Source organism: Oncorhynchus clarkii, chromosome 4 (genome assembly GCF_045791955.1).
Source record: "Oncorhynchus clarkii lewisi isolate Uvic-CL-2024 chromosome 4, UVic_Ocla_1.0, whole genome shotgun sequence".
Classification (NCBI taxonomy): domain Eukaryota; kingdom Metazoa; phylum Chordata; class Actinopteri; order Salmoniformes; family Salmonidae; genus Oncorhynchus; species Oncorhynchus clarkii.
This window is the reverse complement of record NC_092150.1, coordinates 13,553,593-13,571,280: the sequence shown is the minus strand read 5'-3', so window position 1 is coordinate 13,571,280 and position 17,688 is coordinate 13,553,593. Positions and strand designations below refer to the sequence as shown.

General features: G+C 47.0%; 1 protein-coding gene across 1 annotated transcript in view; it reads right to left on the bottom strand.

Annotated features, from left to right (window-relative positions):
- LOC139406455 (Ca++-dependent secretion activator 2) overlaps nt 1-17,688 on the bottom strand; it is a 266,758-nt gene that overhangs the window by 137,894 nt on the left and 111,176 nt on the right. Inside the window, exons 8-9 of the mRNA XM_071149059.1 lie at nt 14,720-14,859; nt 2,511-2,577 (exon numbers count right to left, since the gene is read on the bottom strand). Coding sequence (XP_071005160.1) covers nt 2,511-2,577; nt 14,720-14,859 — 207 coding nt within the window. The remainder of the gene's footprint in view (nt 1-2,510; nt 2,578-14,719; nt 14,860-17,688) is intronic.

Below are 17,688 nucleotides of genomic sequence, written 5' to 3'. Positions count from 1 at the left end.
ACCTGGACAAGAACCAAATGAATCCTGACATTTAACATACCTGGACAAGACCCAAATGAATCCTGACATTTAACATACCTGGACAAGACCCAAATGAATGCTGACATTTAACATACCTGGACAAGACCCAAATGAATCCTGACATTTAACATACCTGGACAAGACCCAAATGAATCCTGACATTTAACATACCTGGACAAGACCCAAATTAATCTTGACATTTAACATACCTGGACAAGAACCAAATGAATCCTGACATTTAACATACCTGGACAAGAACCAAATGAATCCTGACATTTAACATACCTGGACAAGAACCAAATGAATCCTGACATTTAACATACCTGGACAAGAACCAAATGAATCCTGACATTTAACATACCTGGACAAGAACCAAATGAATCCTGACATTTAACATACCTGGACAAGAACCAAATGAATCCTGACATTTAACATACCTGGACAAGAACCAAATGAATCCTGACATTTAACATACCTGGACAAGACCCAAATGAATCCTGACATTTAACATACCTGGACAAGAACCAAATGAATCCTGACATTTAACATACCTGGACAAGAACCAAATGAATCCTGACATTTAACATACCTGGACAAGAACCAAATGAATCCTGACATTTAACATACCTGGACAAGAACCAAATGAATCCTGACATTTAACATACCTGGACAAGAACCAAATGAATCCTGACATTTAACATACCTGGACAAGAACCAAATGAATCCTGACATTTAACATACCTGGACAAGAACCAAATGAATCCTGACATTTAACATACCTGGACAAGAACCAAATGAATCCTGACATTTAACATGCCTGGACAAGACCCAAATGAATCCTGACATTTAACATGCCTGGACAAGACCCAAATGAATCCTGACATTTAACATGCCTGGACAAGAACCAAATGAATCCTGACATTTAACATACCTGGACAAGAACCAAATGAATCCTGACATTTAACATACCTGGACAAGAACCAAATGAATCCTGACATTTAACATACCTGGACAAGACCCAAATGAATCCTGACATTTAACATACCTGGACAAGAACCAAATGAATCCTGACATTTAACATACCTGGACAAGAACCAAATGAATCCTGACATTTAACATACCTGGACAAGAACCAAATGAATCCTGACATTTAACATACCTGGACAAGAACCAAATGAATCCTGACATTTAACATACCTGGACAAGAACCAAATGAATCCTGACATTTAACATACCTGGACAAGAACCAAATGAATCCTGACATTTAACATACCTGGACAAGAACCAAATGAATCCTGACATTTAACATACCTGGACAAGAACCAAATGAATCCTGACATTTAACATACCTGGACAAGAACCAAATGAATCCTGACATTTAACATACCTGGACAAGACCCAAATGAATCCTGACAATTAACATACCTGGACAAGACCCAAATGAATCCTGACATTTAACATACCTGGACAAGAACCAAATGAATCCTGACATTGAACATACCTGGACAAGAACCAAATGAATCCTGACATTTAACATACCTGGACAAGAACCAAATGAATCCTGACATTTAACATACCTGGACAAGAACCAAATGAATCCTGACATTTAACATACCTGGACAAGAACCAAATGAATCCTGACATTTAACATACCTGGACAAGAACCAAATGAATCCTGACATTTAACATACCTGGACAAGAACCAAATGAATCCTGACATTTAACATACCTGGACAAGAACCAAATGAATCCTGACATTTAACATACCTGGACAAGAACCAAATGAATCCTGACATTTAACATACCTGGACAAGAACCAAATTAATCCTGACATTTAACATACCTGGACAAGAACCAAATGAATCCTGACATTTAACATACCTGGACAAGACCCAAATGAATCCTGACATTTAACATACCTGGACAAGAACCAAATGAATCCTGACATTTAACATACCTGGACAAGACCCAAATGAATCCTGACAATTAACATACCTGGACAAGACCCAAATGAATCCTGACATTTAACATACCTGGACAAGAACCAAATGAATCCTGACATTGAACATACCTGGACAAGAACCAAATGAATCCTGACATTTAACATACCTGGACAAGAACCAAATGAATCCTGACATTTAACATACCTGGACAAGAACCAAATGAATCCTGACATTTAACATACCTGGACAAGAACCAAATGAATCCTGACATTTAACATACCTGGACAAGAACCAAATGAATCCTGACATTTAACATACCTGGACAAGAACCAAATGAATCCTGACATTTAACATACCTGGACAAGAACCAAATGAATCCTGACATTTAACATACCTGGACAAGAACCAAATGAATCCTGACATTTAACATACCTGGACAAGAACCAAATTAATCCTGACATTTAACATACCTGGACAAGAACCAAATGAATCCTGACATTTAACATACCTGGACAAGACCCAAATGAATCCTGACATTTAACATACCTGGACAAGAACCAAATATCTTCTTTTCCAACGTTTCCAAACTCTCTGTCCCAAAGCATAAAGGTACCTAGAAATACAGACATTTTAACAATTTTAACAATGTTTTATTACTGTAAAGCAGTAAATCAAATACATTTACCAATGTTAGGATTATAGCCTAGATTTGACTAATCATAATACAAAGCAAATTCAATTCACTATAAATAAATACATGTAAAATTAAAAACAAGTTCCATATAAAAATGACAAGATGTCTCGATTAATATGTGCATTTTAATACCTTTAAACTAGGCATATTAAAACACTCAAATTAAGGTGATTACAAGGTGATCAATATAGGCTGTTTATAAAGATACAAATTAAGGTGATTACAAGGTGATCAATATAGGCTGTTTATAAAGATACAAATGAAGGTGATTACAAGGTGATCAATATAGGCTGTTTATAAAGATACAAATGAAGGTGATTACAAGGTGATCAATATAGGCTGTTTATAAAGATACAAATTAAGATGATTACAAGGTGATCAATATAGGCTGTTTATAAAGATACAAATGAAGGTGATTACAAGGTGATCAATATAGGCTGTTTATAAAGATACAAATTAAGGTGATTACAAGGTGATCAATATAGGCTGTTTATAAAGATACAAATGAAGGTGATTACAAGGTGATCAATATAGGCTGTTTATAAAGATACAAATTAAGGTGATTACAAGGTGATCAATATAGGCTGTTTATAAAGATACAAATGAAGGTGATTACAAGGTGATCAATATAGGCTGTTTATAAAGATACAAATGAAGGTGATTACAAGGTGATCAATATAGGCTGTTTATAAAGATACAAATTAAGATGATTACAAGGTGATCAATATAGGCTGTTTATAAAGATACAAATGAAGGTGATTACAAGGTGATCAATATAGGCTGTTTATAAAGATACAAATGAAGGTGATTACAAGGTGATCAATATAGGCTGTTTATAAAGATACAAATGAAGGTGATTACAAGGTGATCAATATAGGCTGTTTATAAAGATACAAATGAAGGTGATTACAAGGTGATCAATATAGGCTGTTTATAAAGATACAAATTAAGCAGCTCTTTTCAAAAAATATTTCCATGAATATAGACAACTATAATTCACTGAGAACATAAATCAACATGTTCTTATTGAAAATATTTTATTGTGACAACAGGGTATTTTATGGCTGTGATCGGCCAAATTGTAGAAGCATTATGCAACGGATGATAATAAAAATAGGTCATGAGAAAACCAAGCCAACGTTTTCCTCCAGTCTCTTCTTCCCTTGGAAAATGTTAGCATGGTCAGATAGCCAAAGACCACTAACATCTGGAAGCTCCATAATCAATCGCCTATTCACGGAACTCAATGGGAAATAATGTGGGAAATGAGAGATTCAAACCAGGAAATCAAGAGATTGTGAAGACAATTTGTCAAAAGGAAAGGGGCTGCCCCTTTAAGAAAAGGCCTACAGTCTAGGTTGGGATCCGCTGTGAATACGGGTCTGAAAATCTGGGGCATTCTCCGGGAGTTGGGTTAGGATGTGGCAGAAGTAATCATCCTCTTGTGAAAATTATTTTCTGTTCATTCTCAAACACTTTTCAGCCGCTCATGATCCCATTTAGCTGACAATACCGGGCCATCCGCAGCCCCAGACGTGTGGACCAGCAAGCAGCTGTAGGACACGTCAGTCCTTGGTACAATGCATGATGCTTATACACTTCCTATTGCCAAGAGTTTGTTTACATTAGTAGGCCCAGTCTATTCGAAACTACGGCATTATCGTAGAATCCATAGGCTTACTTCAAAAAATAGGCCATTGTTTTATTAATGGAATATGCTCTTATGCAGCCAAGTTTAATTCACAAGGCCTCGTCACAAAGTCACACAACGGAATTCAATTTGTTTGTAACTATATGCATTTCAAGTATAGGTGAGGGGGGAAACACACACAGTGCAATTAATCTGTCACTTGTCTGAGAAAAGCATGCTCTTACCAGGGCAAATCAGAGCCATTGAATGAGAGGGCTAGGGCAAAGAAAATGAACGTGATAAACAGAATATCTTAAAACATCACACTGTAAAAATAGTGGTTGAAGTTTACTCTAAAAAGGTTCAAACCAAACAGGATAACAAGACAACTAGATATCTTTGACCCTTCTTGATGGAAAAGGCTATGTTTTGAATTTTAAAAAGTGAGGAAATTAAAGTAAAAATGGTGAACATCTGATGCCACACTACTCTTCTGGAAATCAAGCATTTTCTAGATTTGTACTATAAATTGTATTACATTTTATATAATAGTTCCCCAATTGTGTAAAATGTTTAATATAGTTTTGTAAACCCTTTTTATCAAAATAAAAGTGTAAGTAAGTAAGTAAATAGGTATTGATAAAAACTCAAACTGTACAATAACCAAATAAATAGGCTGCAACATCTACCCTGCTACTTCAAGTATTGGACTAACAATGCTCCCGTGTGGACATTTGTTAGAACTACACCTTGTTGGGAATTACAATACACAAGCTTTTTCAATGTCCATTTTTACCATTTGTAATCCAACAAACCCCTAAAATAGTGGTGTCTGTCCATGTTTGAGTGGGAGAGGTAGTTTAAAAGGAGAAGTGGCATCTGAATATGGGGTACTGAGAAAAGGGAAGGTTGGGAGAAGAGGAAAGCAAGAGAGAGAGCGCGAGCGAGAAGGGGGGAGAAAGAGAGAGAGAGAGCGCGAGCGAGAAGGGGGGAGAAAGAGAGAGAGAGAGCGCGAGCGAGAAGGGGGGAGAAAGAGAGAGAGAGAGCGCGAGCGAGAAGGGGGAGAAAGAGAGAGCGCGAGACGGGGAGCAGAGCGAGAGAGAGCGACGTTGAGGGAGAGAGAGAGAGAGCGACGTTGAGGGAGAGCGAGAGAGAGCGACGTTGAGGGAGAGCGAGAGAGAGCGACGTTGAGGGAGAGCGAGAGAGAGCGACGTTGAGGGAGAGCGAGAGAGCGCGACGTTGAGGGAGAGCGAGAGAGCGCGACGTTGAGGGAGAGCGAGAGAGCGCGACGTTGAGGGAGAGCGAGAGCGAGACGGGGAGGAAGAGAGAGAGCGAGACGGGGAGGAAGAGAGAGCGAGACGGGGAGGAAGAGAGAGCGAGACGGGGAGGAAGAGAGAGCGAGACGGGGAGGAAGAGAGAGCGAGACGGGGAGGAAGAGAGAGCGAGACGGGGAGGAAGAGAGAGCGAGACGGGGAGGGAGAGAGAGAGCGAGACGGGGAGAGAGAGCGAGCGAGACGGGGAGGGAGAGAGCGAGCGAGACGGGGAGGGAGAGAGCGAGCGAGACGGGGAGGGAGAGAGCGAGCGAGACGGGGAGGGAGAGAGCGAGCGAGACGGGGAGGGAGAGAGCGAGCGAGACGGGGAGGGAGAGAGCGAGCGAGACGGGGAGGGAGAGAGCGAGCGAGACGGGGAGGGAGAGAGCGAGCGAGACGGGGAGGGAGAGAGCGAGCGAGACGGGGAGGGAGAGAGCGAGCGAGACGGGGAGGGAGAGAGCGAGCGAGACGGGGAGGGAGAGAGCGAGCGAGACGGGGAGGGAGAGAGCGAGCGAGACGGGGAGGGAGAGAGAGAACGAGACGGGGAGGGAGGGAGAGCGCGAGAGACGGGGAGGGAGGGAGAGCGCGAGAGACGGGGAGGGAGGGAGAGCGCGAGAGACGGGGAGGGAGGGAGAGCGCGAGAGACGGGGAGGGAGGGAGAGCGCGAGAGACGGGGAGGGAGGGAGAGCGCGAGAGACGGGGAGGGAGAGAGAGCGCGAGAGACGGGGAGGGAGAGAGAGCGCGAGAGACGGGGAGGGAGAGAGAGCGCGAGAGACGAGAGAGAGCGAGACGGGGAGGGAGAGCGAGAGAGAGCGAGACGGGGAGAGAGAGCGAGAGAGAGCGACGTTGAGGGAGAGCGACGTTGAGGGAGAGCGAGAGAGAGCGACGTTGAGGGAGAGCGAGAGAGAGCGACGTTGAGGGAGAGCGAGAGAGAGCGACGTTGAGGGAGAGCGAGAGAGAGCGACGTTGAGGGAGAGCGAGAGAGAGCGACGTTGAGGAGAGCGAGAGAGAGCGACGTTGAGGGAGAGCGAGAGAGAGCGACGTTGAGGGAGAGCGAGAGAGAGCGACGTTGAGGGAGAGCGAGAGAGAGCGACGTTGAGGGAGAGCGAGAGAGAGCGACGTTGAGGGAGAGCGAGAGAGAGCGACGTTGAGGGAGAGCGAGAGAGAGCGACGTTGAGGGAGAGATCGAGACGGGGAGGGAGAGAGCGAGACAGGGAGGGAGAGAGCAAGACGGGGAGGGAGAGAGCGAGACGGGGAGGGAGAGAGCGAGACGGGGAGGGAGAGAACGAGCGAGACTGGGAGGGAGAGAGCGAGCGAGACGGGGAGGGAGAGAGAGAACGAGACGGGGAGGGAGAGAGAGAACGAGACGGGAGGGAGAGAGAGAGAAAGCAAGATAATGTGAGGGAGAGAGCGCTAGAGAAGGTGAGGGAGAGAACGAGAGAGAGAGAGCGAATGAGATGGGGAGGGAGAGAGAGCGACGGTGAGGGAGAGCGAGAGAGCGACGTTGAGGGAGAGCGACGGTGAGTGAGAGAGAGAGAGCGCGAGACGGGGAGGGCGCAAGAGAGAGTGTGAGACAGGGAGGGAGAGAGAGATGGGAGGGAGACGTGTAGGGGGAGGAAGGTTAGGAAGTGCAGCTCAGTTTCCACCTCATTTTGTGGACAGTGTGCACATAGCCTGTCTTCTCCTGAGAGCCAGGTTTGCCTAAGGCGGCCTTTCTCAATAGCAAGGCTATGCTCACTGAGTCTGTACATACTAAAAGCTTTCCTTAATTTTGGGTCAGTCACAGTGGTCAGGTATTCTGCTATGGTGTACTCTCTGTTTAGGGCCAAATAGCATTCCAGTTTGCTCTGTTAAATAAATTACTTAACACGTTGAAAATAATTTTTGTTTTCTCATGATTTGGTTGGGTCTAATTGTGTTGCTGTCCTGGGGCTCTGTGGAGTCTATTTGTGTTTGTGAACAGAGCCATTGAACCAGCTGGCTGAGGGGACTCTTCTCTAGGTTCATCTCTCTGCAGGTGAGGGCTTTGTGATGGAATATGTGGACATCGCTTCCTTTTAGCTGGTTGAAGAATTGAACAGCTTTATGTGTATTTTGATAATTAGCGGGTATATTACTAATTCTGCTCTGCATGCATTAAGATCAAGGTGCTGCTGTAGGCCTTATTGGTTGGGGACAGAAGCACCAGATCATCTGTAAATAGACAATACACCTCATCTCTCCCCTGGTGGCAGATTGCAGTCTTTCAGTCTTCGTGAGAGCTGAGACAGAACCTACCCCGTCCCGTGCCTCTTCTCGCTCTTGCTTATCTCCCACTCTCTTTAACTGCCTCCCTCCCTCCCTCTTCCCGGGGGTTGGTGGTGGTGGCAGATTACAGTCTTTGGGAGAGCTGAAAAGGAATCTACCCTGTGCCTTTTCTCTCTCTTGCTCATCTCTTTCCCTCCTCCTCCCCTCTTTCTGGGAGGAGGGGTTGGCAGATTGCAGTCTTTGGGAGAGCTGAGAGCTCCCTCTTCTCTTTGCCTCTTCAGCTCCCATCAACAGATGGCTGCTTTTAATGGAAAAGCGTTCAACCTGAAAATCCAACCTCTCCATCTCTCTCTGTCTGTCAGTCTGTCTATCTGCTTTTCTTCCTGGTCTCTCTCTCTCCCTTTTCCTGCTTTGCTCACTTTCTTTCTTCATTCCTAAAATGGACAGTCCTCAAGTGTGCCTAGTGTGTTGACGTGTGTATGTGCATTTCATGAAAATGCCAGATGGGCTGGTTCATTTTTTGCCTAGTGGGCCTGTCTAACTTGGGTTTTCTGAGCAAAAGGATAATTATTTAATAATGGGCCGGTGTGTTAGACGGGCCAATTGTTGTTCTCAGTCCGCCCCTGTGTGTGTGTGTGTTGATGTGGAATATGCATGCTTGTGAACGTGTTTTTAATTCATGTGTATAAGACCATGTCTGAATTTGAAATCGACAGTGTTTCGCCAAATGCTTGTCCATGACTTTGATTATAATTGTGTTGCTGTGAAACGATGTCAGCTTGTGTGCGTGTGTGTGTGATACATACATGGAGGGGCAAAAAAAGTATTTAGTCAGCCACCAATTGTGAAAGTTCTCCCACTTAAAAAGATGAAAGAGGCCTGTAATTTTCATCATAGGTACACTTCAACTATGACAGACAAAATTAGGAAAGAAATCCAGAAAATCACATTGTAGGATTTTTAATGAATTTATTTGCAAATTATGAGGAAAATAAGTATTTGGTCAATAACAAAAGTTTATCTCAATACTTTGTTATATACCCTTTGTTGGCAATGACAGAGGTCAAACGTTCTCTGTAAGTCTTCAAGGTTTTCACACACTGTTGCTGCTATTCTGGCCCATTCCTCCATGCAGATCTCCTCTAGAGCAGTGATGTTTTGGGGCTGTTGCTGGGCAACACTGACTTTCAACTCCCTCCAAAGATTTTCTATGGGGTTGAGATCTGGAGACTGGCTAGGCCACTCCAGGACCTTAAAATGCTTCTTACGAAGCCACTCCTTCGTTGCCCGGGCAGTGTGTTTGGGATCATTGTCATGCTGAAAGACCCAGCCACGTTTCATCTTCAATGCCCTTGCTGATGGAAGGAGGTTTTCACTCAAAATCTCACGATACATGGCCCCATTCATTCTTTCCTTTACATGGATCAGTTGTCCTGGTCCCTTTGCAGAAACAGCCCACCCCCATGCTTCACAGTAGGAATGGTGTTCTTTGGATGCAACTCAGAATTCTTTGTCCTCCAAACACGACGAGTTGAGTTTTTACCAAAAAGTTATATTTTGGTTTCATCTGACCATGTGACATTCTCCCAATCTTCTTCTGGATCATCCAAATGCTCTCTAGCAAACTTCAGACGGGCCTGGACATGTACTGGCTTAAACAGGGGGACACGTCTGGCACTGCAGGATTTGAGTCCCTGGCGGCGTAGTGTGTTACTGATGGTAGGCTTTGTTACTTTGGTCCCAGCTCTCTGCAGGTCATTCACTAGGTCCCCCCGTGTGGTTCTGGGATTTTTGCTCACCGTTCTTGTGATCATTTTGACCCCACAGGGTGAGATCCTGCGTGGAGCCCCAGATCGAAGGAGATTATCAGTGGTCTTGTATGTCTTCCATTTCCTAATAATTGCTCCCACAGTTGATTTCTTCAAACAAAGCTGCTTCCCTATTGCAGATTCAGTCTTCCCAGCCTGGTGCAGGTCTACAATTTTGTTTCTGGTGTCCTTTGACAGCTCTTTGGTCTTGGCCATAGTAGAGTTTGGAGTGTGACTGTTTGAGGTTGTGGACAGGTGTCTTTTATACTGATAACAAGTTCAAACAGGTGCCATTAATACAGGTAACGAGAGGAGGACAGAGGAGCCTCTTAAAGAAGAAGTTGTCTTGCTTGTTTGTAGGTGACCAAATACTTATTTTCCACCATAATTTGCAAATAAATTCATTACAAATCCTACAATGTGATTTTCTGGATTTAGTTGACTTCATAGTTGAAGTGTACCCATGATGAAAATTACAGGCCTCATCTTTTTAAGTGGGAGAACTTGCACAATTGGTGGCTGACTAAATACTTTTTTGCCCCACTGTACATACATACATGAACAAGAATATAAATGCAACATGTAAAGTGTTGGTCCCATGTTTCATGAGCTGAAATAAAAGATCCCAGAAATCTTAAATACGCACAAAAAGCTTATTTTACTAACATTTTGTGCATACATTTGTTTACATCCCTGTAAGTGAGCATTTCTCCTTTGCCAAAATAATCTGTCCACCTGACAGGTGTGGCATATCAAGAAGCTGGGCCTTGCTCCCCAGTGGGTGGGCCAGTCTCCAAAGGGGTGGGCCTACGTCCTCCCAGGCCCACCATAGCTGCGCTCCTGCCCAGTAATGTGAAATCCATAGATTAGGGCCTAATTTAATGATTTAAATGGACTGATTTCCTTATATGAACTGTAACTCAGTAAAATCTTTGAAATTGTTGCATGTTGTGTTTATATTTTTGTTCAGTATATACATATACACACACAGTACACGGTAGTGTCCTCCTTGGTACTCGAAGGGTCACCTGAGATGGTATTAAACTTCTGAAGAGACACTAGCCAATTAGGGGTAGCCTACCATCCTGCAGACAGACTGACACATACACACACGTGCACGCATACCTGCACACACAGGCACGTGTGCACATGCAAACACAATCTTCACTCAGCACCCGGTGTCTCTTCACTAAGTCATAGTTATGAAGTGACCTCACTAAGACCTGTCTTGGTACTCCACTGATTTGACTGATGGCATGAATGAATGTCATTGGGTTTAAAAATGGGTCTGGGCTGCCATCTGCTGGAGCAAAGGAGGCCCAACATGAAATACATCCAATTACATCAACATGTACCTCAAATAATGGATTCCTGTCCAATAGACAAGGCAGAATTACTTTAACACACACACACACACACACACACACACATCTCATATACCAACTGTTATGTCCGCTTACTGACAGACAGTAGTTGTCCATGCCTCTGCTTTTCTAAGCTTAGCTCATCATCTTTCTCTCTCTCCGTTTCCTTCTCTCAATCTGTCAGTCACCACTAGGGGGCACTGCTATCCTTTCTTTGCCTCATGTTCTTAAAACAGTTTTTATTACAGCCTAACCCTTCCTGGAGGGCCAAGTGTCTGCTGTTTAGTGGTTTTTCTTACTAATCAGTGACCTTAATTCATAAATCAAGAACAAGGGAGGAGTGAAAACCCAGACACTCGGCCCCCCGAGGAATGAGTTTGACACGTGCATGAGTCACTTTGCTGTTTTTCATCAGATCTTATGATGCAATGGGAGAAAAATACACATATCCCATACAAAACATGTCCTAGTAAACTCTAGGCCAGGTAAATGTAACAATTTCAAAGATTCACATGACTGGGCAGGGGTGCAGCCACTTGGCAGCCAGGCCCTGACAATCAGAATAAGTTTTTCCCAACAAAAGGGCTTTATTACCGACATAAATAATCCTCAGCATATGTCCCTGAACAAAGGGGGTCAAAATCAAAAGTAACCGTCAGTATCTGGTGTGGCCACTAGCTGCATTAAGTGCTGCAGCGCATCTCCTCCTCATGGACTGCACCAGATTTGCCAGTTCTTACTGTGAGAAGTTACCCCACTCTTCCACCAATGCACCTGCAAGACATTTCTGGGGGCAATGGCCCTAGCCCTCACCCTCTGATCCAACAGGTCGCAGACATGCTCAATGGGATTGAGATCCGGGATCTTCGCTGGCCATGGCAGAACACTGACATACCCGTCTTGCAGGAAATCGTGCACAGAACACCTGCAACAAGCTCAGTCCGATGATGCTAGTAACACAGCGCCCCAGACCATGACGGGCCCTCCACCTCCAAATCTATCCCGCTCCAGAGTACAGGCCTCGGTGTAACACTCATTCCTTCCACGATAAACGAAAATCCGACTATCACCCCTGGTGAGACAAAACCGCGACTCGTCAGTGAAGAGCACTTTTTGCCAGTCTTGTCTGGTCCAGCGACGGTGGGTTTGAGCTCATAGGCGACGTTGTTGCCGGTGATGTCTGTTGAGGACCTGCCTTACAACAGGCCTACAAGCCCTCAGTCCAGCCTGTCTCAGCCTATTGTGGACAGTCTGAGCACTGATGGAGGGTTTGTGTGTTCCTGGTGTAACTCGGGCAGCTGTTTCCATCCTGTACTTGTCCCGCAAGTTGTTTGGATGTACCAATCCTGTGCAGGTGTTACACGTGGTCTGCCACTGCGAGGACGAGCAGTGTCCGTCCTGTCTCCCTGTAGTGCTGTCTTAGGCGTCTCACACTATGGACATTAGGCACGTTCAGCATGCCTTAGGCACGTTCACACAGATGAGCAGGGACAATGGGCATCTTTCTTTGGTGTTTTTCAGAGTCAGTAGAAAGGCCGCTTTAGTGCCCTAAGTTTACATAACTGTGACCTTAATTGCCTACCGTCTGTAAGCGGTGTGTACATGTGTATAAGATGACACATACTGTATCTATTATGTGTGGGAATAATTTGGAACAGATTTCCAAAATTAAAATCACTTGGAGCTGATTTGCAGGCTGGGCCGGGAGTTGGGGACAACTCTATGGTCCATACCCTCAGTATGAACTGGGTAGTGTGGTCCATACCCTCAGCATGAACTGGGTAGTGTGGTCCATACCCTCAGCATGAACTGGGTAGTGTGGTCCATACCCTCAGTATGAACTGGGTAGTGTGGTCCATACCCTCAGTATGACTGGGTAGTGTGGTCCATACCCTCAGTATGACTGGGTAGTGTGGTCCATACCCTCAGTATGACTGGGTAGTGTGGTCCATACCCTCAGTATGACTGGGTAGTGTGGTCCATACCCTCAGCATGAACTGGGTAGTGTGGTCCATACCCTCAGTATGACTGGGTAGTGTGGTCCATACCCTCAGTATGACTGGGTAGTGTGGTCCATACCCTCAGTATGACTGGGTAGTGTGGTCCATACCCTCAGTATGACTGGGTAGTGTGGTCCATACCCTCAGTATGACTGGGTAGTGTGGTCCATACCCTCAGTATGACTGGGTAGTGTGGTCCATACCCTCAGTATGACTGGGTAGTGTGGTCCATACCCTCAGTATGACTGGGTAGTGTGGTCCATACCCTCAGTATGACTGGGTAGTGTGGTCCATACCCTCTCAGTATGACTGGGTAGTGTGGTCCATACCCTCTCAGTATGACTGGGTAGTGTGGTCCATACCCTCAGTATGAACTGGGTAGTGTGGTCCATACCCTCAGTATGAACTGGGTAGTGTGGTCCATACCCTCAGTATGAACTGGGTAGTGTGGTCCATACCCTCAGTATGAACTGGGTAGTGTGGTCCATACCCTCAGTATGAACTGGGTAGTGTGGTCCATACCCTCAGTATGAACTGGGTAGTGTGGTCCATACCCTCAGTATGAACTGGGTAGTGTGGTCCATACCCTCAGTATGAACTGGGTAGTGTGGTCCATACCCTCAGTATGAACTGGGTAGTGTGGTCCATACCCTCAGTATGACTGGGTAGTGTGGTCCATACCCTCAGTATGACTGGGTAGTGTGGTTCATACCCTCTCAGTATGACTGGGTAGTGTGGTCCATACCCTCTCAGTATGACTGGGTAGTGTGGTCCATACCCTCTCAGTATGACTGGGTAGTGTGGTCCATACCCTCTCAGTATGACTGGGTAGTGTGGTCCATACCCTCAGTATGAACTGGGTAGTGTGGTCCATACCCTCAGTATGACTGGGTAGTGTGGTCCATACCCTCTCAGTATGACTGGGTAGTGTGGTCCATACCCTCTCAGTATGACTGGGTAGTGTGGTCCATACCCTCAGTATGACTGGGTAGTGTGGTCCATACCCTCAGTATGACTGGGTAGTGTGGTCCATACCCTCAGTCTGACTGGGTAGTGTGGTCCATACCCTCAGTATGACTGGGTAGTGTGGTCCATACCCTCTCAGTATGACTGGGTAGTGTGGTCCATACCCTCTCAGTATGACTGGGTAGTGTGGTCCATACCCTCTCAGTATGACTGGGTAGTGTGGTCCATACCCTCTCAGTATGACTGGGTAGTGTGGTTCATACCCTCAGTATGAACTGGGTAGTATGGTCCATACCCTCAGTATGACTGGGTAGTGTGGTCCATACCCTCAGTATGACTGGGTAGTGTGGTCCATACCCTCAGTATGACCTGGGTAGTGTGGTCCATACCCTCAGTATGACTGGGTAGTGTGGTCCATACCCTCAGTATGACTGGGTAGTGTGGTCCATACCCTCAGTATGACTGGGTAGTGTGGTCCATACCCTCAGTATGACTGGGTAGTGTGGTTCATACCCTCAGTATGACTGGGTAGTGTGGTCCATACCCTCAGTATGACTGGGTAGTGTGGTTCATACCCTCTCAGTATGACTGGGTAGTGTGGTTCATACCCTCTCAGTATGACTGGGTAGTGTGGTTCATACCCTCAGTATGACTGGGTAGTGTGGTCCATACCCTCAGTATGACTGGGTAGTGTGGTTCATACCCTCTCAGTATGACTGGGTAGTAGAGTTCTTACCCGCTGTGCTTCATGTTGGGGGGTTTGTCCATGCGGACGGCTAGTTTGATCTTCAGCTCTGAGTCCTGACTGTTCTTTGACACCACCATCTTGTGCAGCTCGGCCTGCTTGGGTCCGTTGGTGGTGGGGTTCAGGATCACCTGGGAATGGGAGGGAGGGAAGAGAGAGAGAGGGTAGAGAGAGAGGGAGAGGGAATAGATTGGGAGAATGGGGGGAGGAAATGGAAGGAAGGGAGAGAGGGAAGAATGGGGTGACAAAAGGGAGAGGGCACAGGAGAGAAGAAAAAAATAGAATTTGCAGTAAAGTGAAGTAATGATGAACAGCTGCACACGCACACACGCACACACACACACACACACACGATACACAAACAGCGTCTCATCAGTTAGTCAGTGACTGACACATCCATATTCTGTGACAATGATGGGAACAGACAGGTGAAGGACATCAGAAAACCATGGCTGTCTGGCTGGGGGAAGAGAGTAGAGATGGGGAGGAGGTGCCATAGACAGAGAGACACTTCTTTCTCATCATAACCCCCTCTGCAGTTGCTCCGTATGCAGGAAAGGGATTCAGATAAAATCCAAAGCTTTAGCAATGTTATCCTCATCTTTATATAGAAACATTTGTGTTTTGAGTTGCTGGATATCAGTGTGAGTGTGTTAGAGAGAGGGTGAGGAAAGAGAGAGCAAGAGGGAGGGGAATAGGGATGTGGGAGAGAGATAGGGAGGGGCAAGGGATGGGGAGAGGGATGGGGTTTAGGGAGGGAGATCGAGATGGGGAGGGGGATAGAGATGGGGAGGGGGATATAGAGGGTCATAGGGATAGGGATAGAGATGGGGAGGGGGATATAGAGGGTCATAGGGATAGGGATAGAGATGGGGAGGGAGTTAGAGAGGGTCATAGGGATAGAGATGGGGAGGGGGATAGAGATGGGTAGAGGGTTGGGGACAGGGATGGGGATATGGATAGAGATGGTATGGGGAGAGGGGAGGATAGGGATGGGGATATGGATAGAGATGGGGTAGAGATAGGGAGGGGGATAGAGATAGGGAGGGGGATAGAGATAGGGAGGGGGATAGAGATAGGGAGGGGGATAGAGATAGGGAGGGGGATAGAGATGGGGATAGGGAGGGCCATAGGGATGGGGAGGGGGATAGGGAGGTGGATAGAGAGGGAGGAGGGGAAAGGGAGGGGGATAGAGATTGGGGATAGGGATGGGGATAGAGATGGGGAGGGGGATAGAGATATGGGACAGGGAGGGTCATAGGGATAGGGAGGGGGTTAGAGATGGGGAGGGGGTTGAGATGGGGGTAGAGATGGGGATGGGGATAGGGATAGAGATAGGGAGGGGGATAGAGATAGGGAAGGGAGGGTCATAGGGAGGGTCATAGGGATAGGGAGGGGGATAGAGATGGGAATAGGGATGTGGGATAGGGGGGGTCAAAGGGATAGGGAGGGGGGTTACAGAGGGAGGGGGTTAGAGATGGGGACAGGGATGGGAGAGGGACGTGGAAGGGGATAGGGAGGGAAACAGGGAGGGCCATAGGGATAGGGAGGGGGATAGAGATGGGAATAGGGATGTGGGATAGGGGGGGTCAAAGGGATAGGGAGGGGGGTTACAGAAGGAGGGGGTTAGAGATGGGGATAGGGATAGGGAGGGTCATAGGGATAGGGAGGGGGTTAGAGATGGGGAGGGGGTTAGAGATGGGGAGGGGGTTAGAGATGGGGATAGAGATGGGGAGGGGGTTAGAGATGGGGATAGAGATGGGGATGGGGATAGGGAGGGGGTTAGAGATGGGGAGGGGGTTAGAGATGGGGAGGGGGTTAGAGATGGGGAGGGGGATAGGGAGGGTCATAGGGATAGGGAGGGGGTTAGAGATGGGGATAGGGAGGGATGGGGAGGGGGATAGAGATGGTTAGAGATGGGGAGGGGGTTAGAGATGGGGAGGGGGTTAGAGATGGGGTGGGGGATAAGGATAGGGTGGGGGATAAGGATGTGGGATAGGGATGGTAAAAGGGATAGGGAGGTGTTAGAGGAGGATGGGAGAGGGACGTGGAGGGGGATAGGGAGGGAGACAGGTAGGGGGTTAGAGATGGGGATAGAGATGGGGAGGGGGTTAGAGATGGGGATAGAGATGGGGATGGGGATAGGGAGGGTCATAGGGATAGGAAGGGGGTTAGAGATGGGGAGGGGGATAGAGATGGGGAGGGGGATAGAGATGGGGATAGGGAGGGCCATGGGGATGGGGAGGGGGATAGGGAGGGCCATAGGGATGGGGAGGGGGATAGGGAGGTGGATAGAGAGGGGGAGGGGAAAGGGAGGGGGATAGAGAGGGGGAGGGGAAAGGGAGGGGGATAGAGAGGGGGGAGGGGATAGGGAGGGGGATAGAGTTTGGGAGGGGATAGGGAGGGGGAAAGAGATTGGGAGGGGATAGGGATGGGGGATAGGGATGGGGATAGAGATGGGGAGGGGGATAGAGATATGGGACAGGGAGGGTCATAGGGATAGGGAGGGGGTTAGAGATGGGGGTGGGGATGGGGATAGGGAGGGATAGGGATAGAGATAGGGAGGGGGATAGAGATAGGGAAGGGAGGGTCATAGGGAGGGTCATAGGGATAGGGAGGGATAGGGATAGAGATAGGGAGGGGGATAGAGATAGGGAAGGGAGGGTCATAGGGAGGGTCATAGGGATAGGGAGGGGGTTAGAGATGGGGAGGGGGTTGAAATGGGGGTGGGGATGGGGATAGGGAGGGATAGGGATAGAGATAGGGAGGGGGATAGAGATAGGGAAGGGAGGGTCATAGGGAGGGTCATAGGGATAGGGAGGTGTTAGAGAATGGAATGGGGTTAGAGATGGGGACAGGGATGGGAGAGGGACGTGGAAGGGGATAGGGAGGGAGACAGGGAGGGCCATAGGGATAGGGAGGGGGATAGAGATGGGAATAGGGATAGGGAGGGTCATAGG